The following is a 23,111-nucleotide window of genomic DNA, read 5'->3' on the forward strand; positions in this document are numbered from 1 at the left end:
ATGCATTTAGATAGGAGCAGCCGAGCTAAAGCTACCTCTTAATGGTTAGATGCAGACACGACGCACGCGCTGAACTTCGTGGCGGCGCCGCTAGGTGGCGTAGCGCGAGCTTCATCTTCGTGCGTTCAGTAGCGAACGCTAAAAAAAAGATATCTAACTACATCGACAATATATACGCTATTGCCCACATAATGGTAAAATAAACAAATACAAATACATTTCCTTCGGGTTCATATAAATAGTATTAAATAAAAAACTTCAAAAATCTTTCGTTCACTGTTACCTGATGGTTGCTGACAGGTCGAGCAGAGAGAAAATGCACACGAAACAAGGTAACACGTGCACATTTCGCACAATTTTACAGATGCACGTAATGACACTATTTCCACTTTATTTCATGCAGCTTTCACAAAATGAAGGTGCACATTTTTTACCTTCTTACAAGTAGTTGGCAATCCTAGCTTTAAATATTTAGGGTCGTATATGTTGCGAAAAAAGTGCAATGCGAAGCGTAAACTTTACATCAGTCGCAGCTAGTATCACAGAATCGAGCCAAATTTATGCATTTGCGGTGCCAGGTGCCATGTTACAACATGTATAAAATGACCCCTAGCGCTGAATTAAAGTGCAGCATATTGTTGCAAATTTCGATAACATCATCATACCGCTCACCTACAAAAATACGAAAATACGCACCTTTTATAATATATTGTCCTGTTTTGAATGTACGAAGCGTATAGAGTGTATGAATGGAACTGAGAGCAGACAATATTTCTCTGTCGCTTCGACCTTACCCTGTGTTTTACCCTGAGCGTAAACGCAGATGTCCGATTAGACTTGAAACAACAAGAAAGGAAAAAAAGAAAAAAAAAGAAACGCTGCGCTCATGGCACCTACGCCTGCACCGTGCACGCAGACAACTGCTCCTCCACGGCGCTGCTTGAGTAAAGTGCGCTTCTCCTCAAAGCGCGCGCGTCGTTGGCTACGTTGGCAGCGAGGCGAAGCCCACCGCAGGCAGCTGGGTTGAGTGGCGCCTGCGAGTGGGCGTGCTGGCAGCGCCGTGCCGTCCAGCGGTGAAGCCCGACGAGCGAGCGCTCAGGCGCCGCGAGATGGTTTGTATGCGCTCGCGGCGCTGGAACACGGTCTCGGCCGACGAGCTGCAGCCGATCGTCTGGGCCAGGATGGACGCGAAGTACACGAAGTTCACCAGGCTCTGCGCAGACGCAAAAAACACACGCGGGGCGCACGGGGCCGTCGTCTGCACTCTTGCACATCACGTTGGCACTGTTTGCTCAAGGCTGCGCGAAGCAAAATACTTTAAAGTACGCAATTCAGACGTGTGCGTACGCGGTGAAGAAGTAACGGTAGAAATAACTAGCGCTAATACAAAAAAAGAAAATAGAAAACAAAAGACGATCAACGACATCGCCTTCCCGCTCCAACTCGCAGTGACGTCATGGATTTTGACGGCCTCTCGTGTGGCCTAGTGAATTTCTTTTTAATGGTTAATGAGTTTCATGTTTACTTTAAAGGAGCCAAAGTCTGGACAAAAAAAACTTCTAACACGCAACAGGCCAAATATGACAAAATGTGCTTTGAAATCTGTGACGTCGTAATGATGCTCATGCACTGATGCTTCGGCTCGTAGTTCGAGAAAGGAAATTTAGCCTTAATTTTCTCTTCTGGTAGTCAACCTATAACCGCGAAATTGACGAAAAGATACTTTTTCACAGGGTGCTTTATGGGTATAATGTGACTTTCTGTATCTATTTAGTGTTCTTTTAAGAGGAAGCGTTACTTCAAGGTGACCCCCCCCCCCCCCCTCGCCATAGTGCTCGGTAGCTAGCTAACCAAACAGTAACTCGGATTAGCCTCTCTGCCTTCTACGTCTCATTTACTATCTCTCTCTCTCGCTCAACATTAGTTTAACGGTGTGTTGTACTTACTGGGAACTGATATAATCGACATAGTTGGGCTATAGACCCTCCATCTGAAATTACGGATCACTGCCTCGTCCAACTACAACGCGGCTCTTAAGCCCTTTCTGACATAAATAAAAGACAGAAGTTTCCTACGCTCATGTTTACTTGGCAAGGCGCGATTACCTAGTCCCCGGGCAAATAGCGATTACCGCGCCACCAGTGCTGAGAAGAAGAACGCCCCGCTGACAAGAGGAACGCACGTGCCCTATGCCCCGTTTTCAGCGAATACCATACTGTACGCATGGCTGCGCCGTCGCTTGCGAGCCCGAAAGGGATTTAGCCGAAATGCTTACGCGACCGATTCCGTGCTGCGTGCAGTCCCTTCTCTGTCCTTTCTCTCTCTCTCTTCTCTCCGCCTCCTCCCAATAATCGGGCGCAGCCTAGAGAACGCTAGCCCGAAGCTCCTTCGGATCGATAATGAGCGACAAAGAAAAAAAAAAAAAACGGTACGGTACGGTACGGCAAGAAACAAAGAACGTGAGCCAAGTGATGGCACGCGACGGCCATTAACGCAGTTGTCTGCCCACATTAGAGCGACAGCGGCGACGACAGTGCAATAGAGGAGAACGGCAGAGACACATGGCGGCGAGGAGGACGACTAGAGACACGCGGCGCACGCGGGCACGACCGCGCAAACGACAAGGCACGGGGCGAAGAGAGAGGGGAAGGAGGGGTTGACGAACCGACACTGGCGTGTCTTTCCTTGCGACACTGTCGCGCGACTGGCCTCTGGTACACTTATTTTATTATTCAGAGTGCGAAGAACGAAGCCTCACGGCTACCCACGCCTCCACAGAGTTTAAAGCAAAATTCACTATAGAGGGAAAATGCGGCGTTAGTGTCTACGGCAGCTACATGCCTAAAATTCGTTTGCCCCGGCTTCGCACAGCCTTTTTACTTTGCAAATGAAGTGGTTTGACTGAAAAACTTCATATAATTAATAGGAAAGACGAGGGGACGGGAAAGGTGGGTCCCTATAGTCCACGACTCCAGTGGGCGTTGCCAGTGCGCTACTTTCAACAAAAGATACGCTGCGTCGTAAGTGCCACAATTCGCTTTGTTTATGCATGTGCGCGGGAACTCCTAGTTCCTCCTCGCGCGTTTAGAAAGAGAAATGACTAGGAATTTAGCGTAGAAAACGCGCAATATATAACCCAAACAAGAAAGCTTGAAGCCACAAGCACGAAGATTAGACAAGTCCCCGAAATACCCTTCATTCACACGGCAGCTGAACGACTGATAACGTCAGAGTTACCCCCAGCAATCTTTCGCAGGAAATCTCCTCGATGCCAACGACCGCGCTCTCGCGTGGCGCTTCGCCCTGTTGCGCAATTTCCTATCGGACGATGGGCTTCTCCGCATCGACATTACGCGCGCGCGTTCAATGGGCTGTACGATTCGGGTAGAGGCAATGACGAAACCGCGCACGCATATCGAGAGAGACATAGCCATCGACCGATGTTGAGGAATAGATCAGTAAGGACCCGGTTGTAGCCTCTCAACTCGCCCACTCCAACGCTGTCGACCCTAGTGCCGGGACCGACTGAGGTCTTCGGACTGAGTGAAGAACTATACCAGCCTATTTGGGGGTTGTTGGTTGGCCAAGAAAGTGCTGTCGGAGCAGAAAGGCGTACAGTGCTGAATCGGAGAGGTCGGACGGAAGGTTGTTTGAAGAGTGCTCCCACGCTGTCGCCGCTCGCTTAGATTCAAGTCCGGTGAAGCACGGCGGGAGCACCGATCGAAGAAGGGTCAGCTGCTTGGCCCTGAACCTTTGCTTGCGTTCGATTAAGTTTATTTTATTTTCTATCTTTTTTTCGCAGCGCATGTTTAGTGATGTGCCGGGCTTATGTGCTGGGCTTTCTTCGGGTAGGCCTCTAGAGTTTTGCTATACTTACCAGTTTTAGTTGTGCGGCGGTGATACTGGGTGCCCGGAACAGAAGGGAAGCGTTAAAAAAATGCAAACAAGAACTTGGATCAACCTGATACGAGAAAAAAAAAATCCAACCGTTTCAAGGCTACAGAGTTCGCGCTGTACTGCAGAAGAAATAATTTGCGCGCCGTGATAATTTAAGTTTTTACCAAGAAACTTGTCCTACACACGTGCAACAACTATCCTGCATATCTCTGGAAGTTTCCGCGAAAGTTCCAATTATGTCTATTCGGACCGAAGGCATGGCAGCTCAGAATTCGCCGAGGAAGCTTTGCATATAGAGCGTGGCTCAAGATCCCCCTTGTAAGGCCTTGGAACACAAGCAATTTAATTTTGGTGAATCGAGCTTGCCAGAACCGCAGCGGATCGTCTACTGGGATTAGTTATTCATCATACATCAAATGTCCCAGAAACTACTCATTATACGCGAGGAGGACATTACTTCTAACTCGTACTTAGTGGCACGGGCTGGGATATTCTATGCATATTTTTCTTTTAACCGCGTCACAATATATTTCTCTTCGCCTTTCCCCCTAGTTTGAGGCAAAAGTCTTATATGCCCCATGAAGCGGAAAATCCCGCGAGCGTCCGACGTTAACATTGGATGGCAAGAAAACCCACGTGACCAAGTGATGACGTCACGTTCCCGACGCTGGACCTACTGTGGCTCGCACTGAGAAATACCACGGTGAACAGCCGCAGCGTGGGACGGACGCCATGGCGCACGCCCAAAATTGGATTAAGGTGGATTAAAGTGGATTAAGGTTGGTAGAAATAAGAGACAGCAGGATTAAGGTTCGTACAAACTAGAGCAAGGTGGATTAAAGTGGATTAGGATAGGTTATGGTGGGGTAATAAAACAATAATCTAGGTCCCTTCATCCTGTGGTGCAGGAAGAGGTCACTTCAAGGCCTCACCCAGCTGTTGGTCCTAACGCCCAGAAAGCATCGATCAAGATTGCGCCTTTATTTCTTAGCAGCGAAGGTTTCGTAAGTGAAAATGGTTATGGAAATGGAAAGCCCTGTCTCTCTGTATCGAAAGCTTGATTAAACAACATTCCAACTCTATAGACATTTGCACGAAAAGATAGACATCTTCAAAAACACGCGTTCTCTACTCGCGCGGTGTTTCCCGACGACTCCCTTCTCGGTTACATTTAAGAGAACGGGCTACACTATACCTGCCTGCAGGCATTTCCGGAAGGTAACCTTCACGAGAAGCTGAATTCCGCACCAACCTAAACGGGCAGCCAGATTTAAACAGAGGCGTGCACGGTGCTCATGTGCGTGCAGAGTGCGCTGCGGGTCCCTAAAATGCAGGTCTACGGTGTATGTTGGCCCTTTTAAATTCTCTTTTTATTAGGTTTTCTCTGAGTGTTCTTTAAAAATAAAAATTCCGTAGCATTTACTGACACTGGAGGTTCAGGCGCAAGAGCAAATGGCGGTTCATAGCTTAACATGTTACTTTGACAGCTCACAAATATTCAGCAATTCTGCTACCACTTATTGGTATAAATCAGGTGGGGAGCGCTATCACATTCAACTGAATCACGTGTTCAATGAGATTCGAAACAGCTGCACAGGCTCACGCTCACAAGCACGGCAAAACGCACCGTTACTTGCGTAATTGAAGTTGAAAATTTCGGTTTCCTCCGATACACCGCCAGCTTCGCCGTAACCCAGTGTAGGCATCAATTTCCCCGACTCAAACCATTGGTGTTGAAGTTATCTGTTTGCCCTCTAATTTTCCAGAAGTGAAACGCTTCCTTAAAATTCCAGGGTTTACAGGTTTCACCTGACGGTAGGCACCCTGAGGTCGTGCGTCTATACGTCGCCTATAAACGCAACTCTTGTACGAGTGTTCGAGCCCAGGAATCATGCTCGGGATGACGTACGTTATTCGACAACACAGTCGAGAGCAGGGCCAGAGTGTGCATGAGTGAATGGTGAAATCCAGCTGTCGACGCTACGCATGTGCAAGGCAATTAATAAGGCGACGATACAAAGCTGGAACAATCAACTAAAATTTGTTGAGGTAAAATGCAACTGCAACCACTCTGCAGTCGTTTTGAATATGCATAAAACATATTTCTAAATGAACGCGCGGTTGGGAGACATTGCCTTAGGAGGCGTTTCATCTCATTACGAGTAGGCATGGCGCAGGGGTCCAGTTGACGTCCGCTACGGAGTTTCATTTACCAGTTTATAACGTAAGCTGTTATGGGCTCATTCCAACAACCGTTTCGGTTATTATTATGTTATTATTATGTTATGAACATGCATTCTCCAAGAGCGAAGCGTACGTCTTGACAAACTACTCCCAATTGAACCCCTTAAAAAAGAGAGATAGAGAGAGAGAGAGCTCGCCGGCAAGCTTAGGAGTTCGCCGGGGAAAAAAAAAGAGAGAACGAACACCGCTGACATCTAAGAGAAAGTTGCCTGGAAGCTGCTGAATGGAGTAGTAGACAGATGAATGGAGAGACTTAACAGACGGAGACGGAAGAGCGCACTGAACGTCGGAGTGAGGCGTCCATTCCATTCAATCGACGAGGAAGACGGCGGAAAAGCCACCGCCTGCTCGCGACGCGGGCTCTACACAGCAGCAGCAACAACTTGATTTGGATGCTAGAAGCGCCGTTCGTTACAAACGCGATTGATTTTCTCTTTTTGATTTTCGCTTTCGCTACGTTCGTACGTTCCATTCAGTCTTATCGGACTCCTGCAGGTTTTGAAGAAGAAGCGTATTAACCAAATAAGCTAGAACACCAGAAGTTTCTACGAACTTTCCAACGCGAAACTACTACACACTAATAGCGCCTCTCGCTCGCACAGCGCCTGCTTCAACCACGGCGTCACCTGCTCTTGCCGGTTCTGCGAGAAGAGCGGCAGAACACGCCCGAACGCACGAACGCGTTAGCCGAAGCCTCTTGAGGTACGCAACAAAGTTTATCCCTCACTCTTGCTTCGCCCAAGTCCGCCACCCTCCACCGACAGGAAGTAGTAAAAGAAGAGCGAAGGCTTACGCGGTAACCGATAGACAATACTATAATAAAAGAACGCGGAAATCCTTTCGTGGCTGGCAGCCGGGCAACCGACGGCACGTATTCAAAGCAGCCAGCACGGTTTGCCTTTCCCTCGTTAGGCACTGCGGCCGGAGGTCACGCCAAGCGTGCAGGTCTGCTGCGCTGAGATGGGCCCCCGTCCTTTTTCGCCACACTGCCCGCGCCACCGTCCGACCTGAATTGGTTCGTTTAAGCCAGTCAGAAAGAGAGAGAGAGAGAGAGAGAGAGAGAGAGAGAGAGAGAGAGAGAGAGAGAGAGAGAGAGAGAGAGAGAGAGAGAGAGATAGATAGATAGATAGATAGATAGATAGATAGATAGATAGATAGATAGATAGCTAGATAGAGAGAGAGAGAGAGAGAGAGAGAGAGAGAGAGAGAGAGAGAGAGAGAGAGAGAGAGAGAGGCCTACGTCGGCCGAGTTGCTTCGCGGCACGAGAAGCGATGTGCACGGTAAACGGGCAACGGTGCGATGACGCACGGCGGCTCATGCGTGAAACTGTCGTTCTCGGTCTTGCGCGAAAGCCGGGTGCAGAACCAGCGGAAGAAGGGTCAAAAGAGTGTGGGGTGACTGTCGGAAAGGTCAAGAGTCACCACTGGAGGTAGCCAGCTAAATAATCTGATGTCAAAGGTATATTTAGACAGTCTATAACGGGATATATATATATATATATATATATATATATATATATATATATATATATATATATATATATATATATATATGTATATATATATAGAGTGTGCTCCGTTTCTTCAACTACCTAGGCACCGGACCTACGGAACTTTTCCTTGTATTATATATATATGCGCTTTCAGCGCAAATAATAATAATTTCGTGCGGATAATATGCAGTCCCTTTAAAGACAATAATTTGTAAAACGCAGAGAGGCCCTTAAGTTCATAAATTGTCGGCAGGCGGCATAGAATATGCACCATTATCAGAATCATACATAAATACAAATAAATGAAATATATGTTGAGAGAATGCGCGCCACTCGCACGACAGGTGGCCGTCCTACACAGTGAACAAGTTGTGGTCCCAACAACTTTATCGTCATCAATTCTTACAATTATCCTTAGAGACAAATGTGTACAGATATTCCATGGTTTAGCCATCTTTTGCGTGCGAGAAAGAGGGGGAGTTAAGGTGTTTCCACTCGTAGAAAGACGTCATTTTTCTTATTTCGTTAGTTTAGGCTGCAGTCAAAGAAGCAAGATGAAAAAAAAGAAAAGAAAAACATTATGCCGCCACCGGAGGTGCGATAGTTTCTTTTCTAGCTTGTATACACAGACTGAATATTTCAATTGCAGATTATAAGTAAGCACTGAGTACACGTAATCAACATCACTCGGGAAAAATGTAGGAGAGAAAAAAGAGAACAATGCTGTTCATTCGTTATTTATGAGTGCTGTCCCTCCCAGTGCGCGCCTCCGGTACCATGTTAAGTCTGGCCGAGCCTACTCATACGCAGTAGCGCTATTCATAGTTCTACGATACAACGAGGAACAACTTTCTTTTTTTCATGAGCGCTTACCCACGAAGCAACTACAAGTTTAACGAATTCGTTCTGCGCTCCTGGTACTTGATGTTAGCGCGTGAGCCGTCGAGCCGTCCTAGCGCAAGCTTCAAGGTTACAGAGCTGGGGTTTTCAGAAAGGTGAGATGGAAGCTAACACTGGCGAGTAAATACTGCGCTGTCGCGAATGGTCTCGGAGGCGTTAGGTTAGGCTAGGTTAGGCGGATCAAGAACGCCCTGTTTCCACACAGCAAGTACAGCAAGAGAAGGCGGCAATTAATTCGCCCCTGTAGTTTCGCGCAAATATTGCCAGAGAGAAATTTGTCACCTAAAGTTTAACCAAAAGAGATATGTTAGAAAGTGCCTAGGTTCTTGCGTGACTTGACCATAGGTTTAGTCGAAAACGCATTTGTAATTTAATATTTCATTCTTTTTTTGTGTGTGAGAGCGGGGTATGTAGTTTGGCACTGTTGTCTGTCTGCACTGCAGCAAATGAACTGAAAAGTTAATCTGAACTGAGAATATAATCTTCTAAACTAATTTATTTCGTGAGAGGACTGTTTCAATATATTATTAATAAATATCATGGAAGGCGTGAAACGTGACAAAAAAAAATACATGTGCTAAGCGAGGAAGGACACAAGGCACCTGCTATATAGGCGGTGTCTAGTTATTAATTTTCTTATGTATGTGTGTTTTTGCCTCTTCCTTGGGTTATATGAACTAGTTGGATCGACGTCGCACACTTTGAACTTAATAACGGGCAGCTATTTATCTCCAAAAGTTAAACAGTAGGCTGAGAAGGGCGCCCCTAGCTTCTTACGTGTGACCCCTTCATGGCATTCGACATGCTTTAATTAAAGGGCAACTTAATGCAAGTATACGTGAGCGCCACTGTACGATTTCTGATGCAGAATATTACAACCACTAGGCTAGGTCTGCGGTTTCTCGGTGTATTAAATAAACGATGATTCTACAATGCCTGCTTGTTACCAAATACTGTGTTATAAAAGTCCTTAAGTATCGTTTGCCATTTATGCTAAAAAAGAAAAGAGGGGAATCCTTTATGAACTGATAAATAATCACGCAGTTGCGAGTATCAATATTCGCTGTAGTCCAAAGAAGTTTGATTAGAAAATGAACTTAAAGAAGGCTGATGTAAGAAGCCGCAAGAACGTTCGAAGCGTTATGAATTCCAGCTACGTAACTTCTTCTGTCATGCACAGGCTAATTTAACAGCGCTACTCCAGCTCCTGCGTAGCCCTGAGCGCAAGAATTTTTACGCGCAAGCTTACATGCCCCGTCTGTGAAATCGGAGAGATTAAGAGGGAGGCCGCCGAGCTGGGAGTGGGAATCGAGCAGCGGAGGAGGAGGGCGACTGCGGGTGGCGAGGAAGAAAGCGCCCCGGGGAAGGTAGAGAGGAGCACTAGGCGGAGGGGGAGGGTTGGCGGAGGCGCGCTGGGTTCACCTCCTGCGGCAATTGCTACGGACTGTGTTTGCGCTATGGATGTACCGGGTTCGTATGGGGCGATCGAGCGCCGAGCGAGAACGGAGCAGTTACGCAAGCGGCGGCAGGCCGAGCGCGGGTCTACCGACCTCGAAGTCGTCAGAAAGCGCTGGGCACGAGTTGAACAAGACCAGCAAAAGGCGCGGGATATGCGTGTCCGGAAAACTCCCAGAAAACATGCGACAACGTGGGTGTGTCAGGCAAGACGGCATGGCTTAGAAACTCCGCAACAGCAGCCATACGCATGTGCGTAACCCGCATTCAAGAAGTGAAACGTCACTATAATTTTTTCCCCATAATTTTTGTATAAGTGCTTCCAAGTTAAGTCGCCGTCATGGTGAAATTAAAACACATACCGCCCTGTGCAAAATTTTGAGGACTTCAGTCGTATCACAAACAAACAAAGGGGGAAGAGTCAGGCGATGATTGGAAAATAATGCAAATGTGGGGTTAAATAAACGCGTTATTCAATATTATGAAAAAAATTGTACAATTGCTCACCCAAGAAGTTTCAGTGACTCAAAGTGACACCGCTAGTGAGCTATTCTGTGTAATCGGGTTGAAACATTACATAAATGGGATCCGTACTTTGCAAAGAATTAAGTGAAACTTAAACCTTGTAGAGTTAGAAGCTTTGAGCTCATTCCTGGAGATTTCGCACGGTAGAAGTGTTTTGAGGGGAAATGGCGCTAGTCTCATTAAGAAATTTCTGGCAGAAATTCGTTTGTGCTTATGCAAGGCTGCATAATTGTGCCTTGATGCGAAAGTGTGAAATGCTTCATTGAGCGAAAAATCCGGCGGCGTCCTGCGTCTGTAGCAGCACCTAAATTATCATTGGCTGCGACACCACGTCATGACCGCGCCTCGATGGAGTTCTTATTGGCTGCGACACCATGGCACGAGCGCGCCTCGACGGAGCACAGCGGGCGAGAGGTAACACCTGCCGGGGCAATAGCGCGCCAGGTGCCGCGTGAGGGGAGAGGGCATCGCCATGACGTCACGCCCCCACTGTTCCCGCCCTCGGACGCCCGCGTCATCAGTGCTTTCCTTGCACGCCCAAGTTCCCCGCCTGCGTTGTAACTGCGCCTCGGTAAGGCCAAATCAAAACGCACCTGCTTGCCGGCGAAGAATCCATAGCTCGAAGGACCACTCAGCGGCGTTGAATTGGACATTGATGCTTCCGCATTTAAAGCTCATAAGTGCTTAGGTGTACCAGGAATTTTTTGCTTGTTCATTTGTTCGGTCAAACGAGGAGATTAGATTTTGCTAGATGTCATTTACCTTTATTCAACCTAGTACTAGCTTGACTATTAAAGAGAAAAGTCATGGCGGCTTAGAAAGCCAATAATATTCACGGCCAAGACCAAACTTTTAAGGAAACCGGTACCAGCTTGACTAATCAAGGTAATCAGATCAATAATATAATCACGAGAATAATCAAGATCACCTTCGCCGCACATATAAAGGTTAAATATTAGTCTACGATCCTTTTGTGAGCTTTATGAGCGCCTCACTGAGTGGTTCAGCATTTAAGAGGTTTTTTTAGGTAAGAACGCCCCACCTCGCACACATCGATTTGCGCCATCCGCGTTCTGAGGTCTAGATGGAAAGACAACTTCACGAGCACACTCACCTGGACGCAGACAGACAGCGTCGCGTACCACGCCACTGGCTGGATGTTGGCCGCTCCTAAACAAAGAATCGCCAAGAAATGAAAAAAAAAGGGAGACACTTTAAATACACGAACAACTCGCACATGAATAACAGCGAAGATATATTTAAAGAAGTCGTCACACACTTCGGAAGTCCTAGGGATGTGTTTTGCCACTGCCCAAAATGTGCCTGAGACATTGTAGGTGTGATGCAATGCCTGATTTATACCGGAGTCTTTTGAAACGCTTGACTACGAGCTATCATGACAAGCCAACAAACAAAGACACCAAGGACAACACAGGCGAAATTACTTGTACTTATTAATTTAAATAAAGAAATGATAAATTAATCGAAATGAAAGTGGTTGAAAAAACAACTTGCCGCAGGTGGGGAACAATCCCACATCTTGGCATTACGCGTGCGATGCTCTACGTCTAAGTATTCGCGCTGCCTACCATCTTGAATCACTACCATGCAATATTACATGCCCACGGGCGCTGACGAATCGAGGAAGTTCGACTCACTGCAACAGAATAGCGAGCGAATACGTTCGGACCCATGCTGAACTCCGGTGCCTAATCGTTCGCGTAAAGTCACGCGAAAGGTGTCGCGTTCGAACCACAGAGTTCGTCAATCCCGGTGCCCCGCTCTTAAGCCTTTATCGGGATGGCGTCAGGAAGCGTGTCGGCGTAAACAAGCTACTACCTTCCGCGCCCGTGTATAACCCCACCGTTAGGTAGCGTTAGCAGCGCAACACTCCTGCTATCTCTCATACTAACATGCAACCACACCGCCCGCCGCAGACGCTCATCTACGCGGAGAAGCCGCATTACAGGAGACACGAGAGCGATGCGGGGAAAACATCATCAGGGGACGCGTGAAAGTCGAGGGTCCGCACAGTATAAAAGCAATAAAGAATAGAAACACCTAACTTACAAGAAGATTCCCCCCCCCCCCTCTTTTCGCAATCTTTAGGCCGCTCCCTTCGAACAATACCCTACGCTTGCATCGGTAAAGCCATATCGCTTATCAAAGCACGCGCCCTAAGCGAGGCTTTGAGACCCATGCAAATGAAGGTTTCCCTGATGAACCAATTACCGTTTCGTATAGTTGTAGGCCAAATATAGAATACTTCAACGCGGAATTACCTGGCCCGTGGCATGCTCGGTTAGTGCAGACAATTCGTGACGTTCAGGCGTCAGCGACACCCGAGATTTACGAAAAGTCTCCGCCTTTGAGGTCGCGCGACGGGAGGAATGTCTTCGCATGGCTGCAGGGGAAGGATGCGCTCGCCGGCATGCCGCTGCTCGTTAGCCGCGCCATCCGCGAAGGGAATGCCCGCTTGCGTAATTAATCGTAATTGGTTTCTTGTCGGGATCCACTGCATCGCCAGGTGCCCCTATGCGCCGTTCTCATCTCTCGTTTTCTTGTGTCTGGACATTGCAAATAGTGCGCTTCGCCAGCGCAAGCTTGCGCGCCTATACTCAAAAGCGGAAGAGCTCACTCGAAGGACGGCCGTTATGAGGAGCTTTGACGTGATCCGCTTTCTCCGAACAGCCTCGTGTTTTGCAGGCTGGAAACAAAAAGTGAAACGACCAGCGAATGCAATAAGCGCGCGCGGGATACGCAAAGCCCCGGAGGACCCCGAAGCATCCCCGCATCAGCGTTTGCCTGACAGGAAGCCAATCCAACGCGCCGCGCCGTTTTCATTAGCGAATGTGCGGCTGTCAGGTAGAGGCGGCTGCGTGGACTGTGCGGAGACATACACGTGCCTGTCTGTGCACGCGGTGTGCACGAGTGCGATAGCGCTGCCTGAATAAGCCCGCGCGACCCTGGACGTACCGATTGTCCTCGCGCTAGACAGGAAGAGACCTTGGCGCTTCGGGTTTCAACACACGGGCAGACACTACAGCCACCTGGAACCTTATTATGTCTTTTAACCGCTATTGTCATACACGGGTGCTGGCAGAAGACACCGGAGCCGGAATGCTTACACGTGCGGCTCATTGTTTCGCGGCGGAAGCCAGAGCGTTTGCGTTACGCTCGCACACGCGAACCCTTGCATTCGGACAGGAGAGAGAGCGCTGCGGTCGCAAGCGTTATGTATAGTTTCTTTATCAAAACGACCGTCATGCAGGGGAAGCGTCTCGAAACATAACAATCCATCGCATCGGCGTTCGTTACGACATCAGTGCATACGTAACACGCCCTCATAATGGCTTTGCAGTATGAACAAAGAAAAGTGGGCGGACACGTTGCGTCAACTCTTTACATGCGTGTTATTGCAGGTTCCTTTCTCACTGCAACGTAAGCATCCACGCCTACGTAAGCGACTCCTCGTATACAAAAGCAGCTGCCAACACCCGTTAGCCCACTTTCTCGGAATACGCAACGTCCGCAACGCAACACTGATGCACGAGTCGAGACGTGGCTTCAGCAGCAAATTATCGAACCAGTCAAGTCGTGGTCAGCAGACGAACGGTTCGACCTCCCCTGGCGCATAGTGATAATGAACAAATGACACAAACACAGTTAAGGAGAGCGTGCGCATGCTTTCGAAGAAGTGTGTCGTCCTTTGTGAACTGCAACTGCCCGCACCGATAACCCACAACGAGATACTCGCTGGCATAACAATTTAAAGCAAACGTATAGTGTCTCTGACCTGTCCGGTCGTTTCTTCACACGCTTTCGCGTCTTTTAAACAGCACGAAGTACGAACTAACTAGCTCGGCAACAATCAGTGAAGTAGTTGCGAAATCAGTTGCGTGTTTTGTTCTAACCTTAGCAGTCACGCGCATTACGTCTAGTGCAAACGACGTGTATATAGCGGCGAACGGGCCTTCAGACATACATTTCTATTTTTTTCTTTTATCTTTACACTAAAGCTGAAAAGAAGTGAGACGACGACCTCAGTAGGTGTCGCAAGCAAACCCGCCAGTGTATTCCGGCGCAGCAACGCCGGTAGCAGTACGTACCGCAGCAACACCGGTTGCAGTACGTACCGCAGCAACACCGGTAGCAGTACGTACCGCACAGCGTGGCCGACGAGACTGACAGGTACAGCATGCGCACGTACTGCGTGAAGGCTCCACCGCTGTTCATCGGATCGGTGAGGGAGACCTCCCAGCCAGAGGGCTGCAACGAAAAGGAATTCGCCGATTCATTCGCTCCTTCAACATTTTGGTTCAAAAGATTTACTGCAGTGCACACTGAAGCGAAAGTGTGCTGCCCTGCATCGTACGCGCATTGCTGCCACGTCCTGACCTTGTACGTGCTACTCTACGGGCGCCATTGACAGATATATACGTGAGATGTTATACTTTACTTGAGAGTATCCAATGTGCGTTTAGATGATGCTATTCTTATTTGTAAGTGCACCCACCAGTGCATGGAAGTAACGTTAGCTAACTCTTCTACAGGTGCTTTCTTATTTTCGCTCCACTTCCCCTTCCCTCCGAGTACAGTGGCAGATCGGAGGAACCTGGTCTCAGGCCAGCCTATAGATATATACTCTTTATGCAAACAAATTATCTTGTCTACTCTCATTTACTTTGTATGCAAATTTAATCAATTCTTTTCTTTTTCCTCATTCGCCATTTTAAAGCAGAGAGAGAGAGAGCAGTTTAGGGGCACGAGTCCAAACCTAAACGGCGGCCAGCACAGCCCTTGGGCCCTGGCGGCGTCTTCAGCAAGCTGGACGGCCCAGAGTTGGTCACCCGGGGCTGAGCTGAGCAGCATAGTCCCACTGCTCATCATAAGTTATTATGCGGCCCTGTCGTGTCACCTGAGCGCAAGCCTATAGAATGTGTGGCAGGTCCGCCTGTGCCGTACATAACTTACACTTGTCGGAATACCTGCCTAGGTAGTAATGGCTCTAAGCCACCGGGTTCAGATATGTATTTGTTTGAAGGAGGCGCCGGGCCACCGCTTGCTGCTTAGTAAGTGTTGGGTGCGCGGGGGGATACCGGGCCCTTCCCAATCTGTAATGAGTCGTGACCTCCCTGTAACTAACCATGCGGTCTGCTCGCGAACCTAGGGGTCGCGGCTTCTTGGCTCGGCGAAGGCAATAATTATTAAGGGCAGTTTCATTTTTTTAATCGAGGGATTTGTCGCAAGGCATATGCGGTAAAGAATGAAGCGGGAATCCAAATAAATGTATGCAACCCTGTCTGGTGCAGCTAATATGCATTTCATGTACGCTATCCAATGAGTATATTAAGCACCTTGTGCCTAATATCTTGAGTGGCAGGGCAGAGCCCCGAACGTGAGAGCCCCACTAAACCGAAATATATATATATATATATATATATATATATATATATATATATATATATATATATATATATATATATATATGCCAAATGACTAGCTTGTAAGCGGCGGAGAAAAGTTGCATATACAGAAGCTCTGTATGCCAGTCTCTAAAAATCCCGTCAGATATAGCAACCTTGAGCTGATGTCTCCGTAAGCGATAGATTGTGCATTACGACAAGAGGCGCGCTGTAGATTTGAATGAAGAACGTGCTCTCTAGTCACCATGGTGGACTTTACAGATAAAAGGCTCATTGAGTCAGCACGAAAACGTTTCAATCAAAGGACACGACGTGCTTGATGTTGCCTAAGCGCGCCACAGCATGATGAGAGATGCGCAGCGAATCCCTCTTCTTAAGCTGGATTCACACGACGGACCGAACTCCGCGGACGAACATCACGTGGCTCAGGGCCACTCGATCACGCCGCGCACGCAAGGACGCAGCAGATAAGCCACCGGCGACGCGGTTCGTTGCTGGTCAATCACGTCATGCTCGTCCGCGGGATTTTGTGCACCGTGCAAATCTATCTTTATCGCTTGCCAAAGAAGCGCGCATGCCCGCTATGGCACACTGGCCAAGAAGCCGGCGGCTTTAACGCGATGGCGTTGTGGTGGTGGTGGTGTGCGTTTAGGAAAAGTTTATTTCATCAACAGACGATAGGAACACTGAGCGGTACAATTCCACCAGGACGACAACATATACAAAGTACGAAGTATTGTATACATGACACGTTTTGAAAGAAGTGTCTGTCCGACTCCACGCTGTTAAGGACCCGGGGGCGGTTTGCACGAACATCTAATAACGAAAATAATAACGAATATAAGAACGCGTTCGTAACTGTTCCATAGACAACGCCTAGTCCGCGCATGAACGCGTTCTTAAATTAGTTATTGTTATCGCTATTAAATGTTGGTGCAAACCGCCCCCTGTGTCGCATTAGATCCGGCGTCCGCCATCGGCGGCGTTGTCCGTCAGAAAAGAGATCACGCCAAACCACAACCATGCAGACCCTGCGCGTGGCGCACAGGCGTTACTGAACTAATCGAATTTCTCACAGTAAAACGCGTCAGAAAATTCGTAAGGTTCCACTCACACACGACCCACAGGCATGACAATGTCGCATTGTAATTTCAATATACGAGAAAACATCATTCTGTTGCCCCAAATGTCAAACAAACAAACAAACAAACAAACAAACAAACAAACAAACAAACAAACAAACAAACAAACAAACAAACAAACAAACAAACAAACAAACAAACAAACAAACAGACAGACAGACAGACAGACAGACAGACAGACAGACAGACAGACAGACAGACAGACAGACAGACAGACAGACAGACAGACAGACAGACAGACAGACAGACAGACAGACAGACAATTAACTGTTCTCCCAAGTCTTGTTGACCTCTTTCGTTAGCAGTTCAATTGATATATCATCCAGGTTCCTTAGCAGTCTGTTTGAGATGCCGTCTGGACCTGAGGCCGACCTGCTATTTAAGTTGTGAAGTACTGCTCTGATTTCGGACTCCGTGAAGGGGTCATCGAGCTCCTTTACCATGTCACATTCGATGTTGGGATATTCCTCTGAGCGTGCTGCAACTAGCGGGAGATATCTATTCGCTACCTCGTCTAAGAGCGTTTGTTCGGTTCCTCCTTCTTGTTTGTGCCTGTGAATGAGGCGGCACAATGACTGTCTTTGATTGCTTTTGGTTTGCGTGTCATCTAGCGTGTGTTTAAGGAGATTCCATTTCCCGCCTGTGCGCATGCGCCCATCGACTGCTGAAGAGATTTCATCCCATTGTATCCTAGCTAATTCGGTGCAGTACTGTTCAATCTCCCTGTTATGTGCGGCAACCCTCTTTCGCAACCTCCGGTTAAGCCTCTGTGTTTTCCATCGTCTCAAAATAGAGGCTTTAGCTTCCAAGAGATGTGCAAGGTGCGGGTCCATCCTGGAAACCTCGAGCTCGGTTTGAATAGTTTTTGTAGTCAAACACAAACCCATTTTTTCTTGCTTACGGGGGTATGAACCATTGATGAGTCACTGCTCCTAGCCTCTGCCTTACGGAGATACGAGCCATTGCTCTGCTTTGCGCTGCCGCCGGGAACGGCCCATTGTTGTTTTCCATCAGGCCGCTGTCGCGGAATATCCGGTATGCGTGTCGGCGCCAATAGGCCCCGATAACGCTATCACTTTCCACTCTTAAGGGCGAAGCTTCCTTCAAGTTTTTTTCTTCTTATGAGTGTAACAGAAATAAGACTTATATTAGGGCGTAATGTTGAAGACGAACGCGTCCCGTAACTTTTTTTATTCATCGTCGTCCAGATTCTTAGAAGATGAGCGCGCTCACTTTTTATCAGTACATTGTTGCGATGCGACGCGCCCTGTGCGCCAAGCGTCTCAAACGCTGAATCACACGCGTTTATTCCTCCTTTTTAAAACTGGCATCCGGGGTCTAAAGGTTTGAGAATCGAGCTCCTGCGTTTGGGGGGGGGGGGGGGGGGGGGGGGGCAGGGTTCGAAATCAACGAGCGGGCATTTCTATTTATTTCTAGGGACAACTAACGGACATTTCCCAAGATGACCATGTACGGCCAGAAACTGACAAACCGCCAAGTAAGTTGAAGAACCAAACAAAGATATAGCGTTAAAAATAGAGAGTAGCGATGACCAACATTACGTCCTATGTGTTGCATCCTAATAAAACAAAGTAAGCAAAGGCTGGAGGAAACCAGTGGCGTTGAAATCTACTTAATGGTGGAAATGAGCAGTCAGGGCTTGCAGCTGTCGTAGGAACAACGAGGACACCCGAGGCATAATCGTGAGATAATTGCGAAAAAGTGAAAGAAGTTGCGGAATAGCTGATAACGGCGGTGGTGCGGTGGAACGCCTTTACTTCAGTTTGAAATATTGAACTCCAGTCCCGGGTTGGTCTCCCCTTTCCACTCCGAAGAATCTATTCCAGAGTCCATGATATAGGAGAGGAGTGGATTAAAATGAGGAACATGCGCGTACGCCCGGAGGCCATCATGATCAGTATCGCGAGATGAACTTTCCAAGAAGCTGGCTTCCTTGGATGTTTTTTGGAAAGCGGATGTCGTCTTGGATGTCGTTTGGAAAGCGTTTCCAAACGGACGAACACGTTTGCGTAACGCGAGGATTTGTGGGTGTGAGGTGAACCTGGGCGACGACAGCTGTGAGGTAACGACGACCGTAACAGAATGGAATAAAGGAAAGCGCAATCTTCAAACGGGTCGGAACGAAAGACAGAGGCACAGGACAGTCGCCGCTCGCAACTGAATTGTATTGGGAACAGCCCACATGTAGATACAGAACCAAGACAGTTGAGGCATACCCCACTGCGCATAAAAGCCAGAATCGCATCACCTCGGCCAGCAAGCAGTGATTATAATAGCAACACAAGCCAACTTTACAAGACCAGACCCAACTTTAGTTCTCATGCGTTTTTTATATATTTACGCAATACACCGTTGACAAGCTGTGCCGAAATGCGAACGACAGGTCCGGCAGGCGAGCAGTGCGAGACAGCGACGCAGCGGTGCGACGATGATTAAGGCTGGTTGCGATGTTTGTCGACAGAAAAATGGTGAAGGGAGGCGTATGGCACATATATCTAAATATATTTAAGCATCTTATGCCCCTTGCGTCCAAGTGGCACGTACCCATTCGGAATGATTGGCAAAGAATGGGAACATATCCAGTGGCCCAAATATGGCGTAGCCCAACTGTACGAAATCTAAAAAAAATCTACGCCATTGAATGACGTGCGCTATTCTATTAAAAGTTCTGTGCTTTAGAGATATCCACATGCCTGCGAGATGCCTACAAGACACTTACCAGTGGGGCACGTCCGGTGGCACTGACTACAGTGGTGTTCACGAAATATGAGAAGTCAAAGTTGGGGTTGAATGTTAGAGAGCTTTAGAATAGGGGGACGCAAGCGTTGGGGCCCGCTAGCGCTTGGGGGCCACGGAACTGCGCATGCGCAGTTCCGTGGCCTCGAGCGCTAGCGGGCTGCGACGCTTGCGTGCCCCCTTATCTAAAACTATTATGTGCTATTCTATTAAGAGGTCTCGGTACCTCATAGATATTATGAGCAGGCATTAAATGTGCCTGTTTTATGTCGTAATGTGCTGTTGTTTCACACATAATAGGATTGCGCTGAGTCGCACTATATTAGTCGGTCGAATTCTACCATATAACTTCCCGGCTCACCGTACGAAGAAACTCAACGATCGAGCCCAATGATGCTACGTATTAAAATTTAAACAGTGTGCTGGTGTCCACGCCCGGAAAGTTCGAATATGAAACAGTAAGACCGGCGCACTTTCTGACAATATCAGCCGAAGTATAACAAAAGCAAATGAATGGCGAACGTTGACGGTTCGTTAATCCTGTTATTGAACTACCGATGTTGACTGTGATCTTCTCCTTTCCGAAACGGACGAATTAGTTTACGAAACATCGTTCCAGCGCACAATTGAACATGGACGAGAAGAGAAAGACAAGACGAACGCCGGTTGTCTTTCTCTTCTCGTCCGTGTTCAATTGTGCGCTGGAACGATGTTTCATAATGCTAATCACAACTAACTTGCCCAGCTGTCCATACTTAGAGAATTAGTTTACATTGGGCCTTCCGAAAGTAAGGTAAACTTCTCATCGCATTTCTGTAATTGCTTTCTATTATGCCACAGAAACAAAGTTCAGAACTCGAACATTTAGTTTCTACTCTTGGTGAATTCCACAAATATTTGCTACGAACCTTACAATGGATTCCTAACCAACTGGCCCAACTTGATATTTGAACAAACAAACAAACAAACAAACAAACAAACAAACAAACAAACAAACAAACAAACAAACAAACAAACAAACAAACAAACAAACAAACAAACAAACAAACAAACAAACAAACAAACAAACAAACAAACAAACAAACAAACAAACAAGCAAACAACAAACAAACAAACAAACAATAACAACAGTAAATTTGCTTCCACGTTTCTGCCACCGACCAGGCGTGCCGAGCATCTATGACTGAGTGCTTCTGTCCATAAAAAAGCTTACCCTTCAAGGTATTTTCATTAAAAAAAGTACACAGCCGCTTTGCCGCTTAACAGGCGTCGCATTGCAATACAAGTCGCGAACAAGGAACAAAAATCAACCAGTAACAAAACAGCAGCAACAACCTGATAACCAGAGGCGTGCCGCGAGTACCCCTCGCGATTTTTAGCGACGCTAATCTTATGGACTGCCCAGAAGGGCCATTACTGTTTTGCCTTCTCTACGCTATAGGCTTCTCTTTTAACGGGCTGATCTCGTGGTCGTGTTATCGTTATGCACGCATGAAGAGACTTGGGCGATCTCTTTCCCTTCTGTTTCGTGGGTGACCGTCCTATAGTTACTTGACTGCGATTTCGGTGCTGGTGCCCGCAGGTGCATTCTTTTCCCGCTTGTGTTCGTGTGGGTGCAAGACCTTTTCACATTTTCTTATTTTCAGTTTTTATTGTTGCTTGAATAATGAGTTTGGGATAGCTAGCTTTGACGCAGCCTACCTTCCCAAGGTTCTACCACCTAAAGAAAATAAATAAAATAAATACGAGCAGTGAACTTTGGTTGCTTAAGCCTCAAGGAGTCGAGCAATATTTATTACACGTAGGGCCTCCATGAGTAGAAATTTAAAGCTGCTGAAAACAGTAACGAAGAAAAGCTTGCAGCGGCTTAGTTCCAAAGCTCCGCTGATTTATTCATGGGGTTTAAAATTCCAAAGCCACATTAGGGCTATGATAAACGCCGTAGCAAAGGCCTTTGTGTTATGCGCCCCGTGGCAATGCGGCCGCGCCACGGTCGGGATTCGAACCCGCGAGCTGGTGTTCAGCAGCACAATGCCATGGCCACCGAACCACCTCGTTGGGTGCAAAGCATCACTGTTAAGCTGCCTATGGAGCCGGAAGGACCAGGCCTTTGATGGCCGCACACACAAAGAAAACGAGTGCGCGCGACTTCTTTGCGGGAATAACCATCTTGTTCCGCGTTAAACGGACACTTAAAGAGGAACACTAAATCAGGTTAGAATGATAAATACATTAAAGTTGTTTTGGTTAATATTGCTGTAGAAGGTTGATTATTAAAAGAGTCAATGAAGGTCAAAATACCATTTTATTATTTCACGCCTAATTTCACGAATTTTGCCGTTTCGGCGCGGAAGAAAGTACCCCCCTTCCTCCTTTCCTCAAGCAATTTATATCTAGTGAGGAGCAGTGGGAGGCTGCCTTGCACAGCTCGAGGCCCGATCTTCAGGAGGCCATCCTGGAGTGGGCTGAGAGGATAAAGGAGGCCTACTTCAAGTAGTACCTCCCCCCACCCTCTATTCCATTGCCCCCTTCCCTTTAAAGAGGGATAAATAAAATTTTTCATCATCATCTCAAAGCATGGCAAATGTTGTATCTGCGGTTCCTTTAGAATACAGCGGCAAATACACCGCCGTCCAACTTGGAGATAAATTATGCACACATGCGCCAGCCGCTTACTTTCGCTAATGTCCGTGACGTCACCGCAGAGACGACATTCTTTCAATACCCGCATCTCACGCGCGCTATTCTGTGGAGCGCTGCGTGTGCAGAGTACAGATGCAGCGTGGTTTTGCGGGCGGAGCTCGAATTGAATTCAAACTGTCACCGAAAAACACAGAAACGAGTGGACGTCGTAAGAATTCGTGACGTCACGGCGTAGTGATGCGTCACAAGTTTTTCATTTTCGCACATTTTATCACCGACCGAACCACTCAGATGCGCTACGAGTGGTCACTTTAGCATTACAAAAGTGTACAAACACCCCTCCTCCTCCTCCTCCTCCTCCTCCTCCTCCTCCTCCTCCTCCTCCTCCTCCTCTCTTCCTTTACTCTTCCCGACAACCTGCGAAAGACGACCGCACAAATAACAGCGCAAGAACGCACACTGTACACAACTAACTCTTCTGCAGGTGGTGAACCCTACCAGGAGGTCCAGACAGGGGCCTTAGTTCATTTGGGATTTTCTTCTGTTTGGTTGTATGGTGCTTATAGGAGATGTTGTCGCCTTTAATTGCCGCCGGCTACTCCTCTTAACCTAGAGATATTAGAAAAAGA

The 23,111-nt window shown here is 47.6% G+C and overlaps 1 protein-coding gene across 1 annotated transcript in view; it reads right to left on the reverse strand.

Moving 5' to 3' along the window:
* Positions 1 to 374: 374 nt before the first annotated feature.
* LOC126539964 (uncharacterized) overlaps positions 375 to 23,111 on the reverse strand; it is a 322,216-nt gene continuing 299,479 nt past the window's right edge. Inside the window, exons 7-9 of the mRNA XM_050186796.3 lie at positions 14,678 to 14,783; positions 11,629 to 11,684; positions 375 to 1,213 (exon numbers count right to left, since the gene is read on the reverse strand). Of these exons, the coding sequence (XP_050042753.1) occupies positions 983 to 1,213; positions 11,629 to 11,684; positions 14,678 to 14,783 (393 nt within the window). The 3' untranslated portion in view covers positions 375 to 982. The remainder of the gene's footprint in view (positions 1,214 to 11,628; positions 11,685 to 14,677; positions 14,784 to 23,111) is intronic.

Source organism: Dermacentor andersoni, chromosome 3 (genome assembly GCF_023375885.2).
Source record: "Dermacentor andersoni chromosome 3, qqDerAnde1_hic_scaffold, whole genome shotgun sequence".
NCBI classification, from domain to species: domain Eukaryota; kingdom Metazoa; phylum Arthropoda; class Arachnida; order Ixodida; family Ixodidae; genus Dermacentor; species Dermacentor andersoni.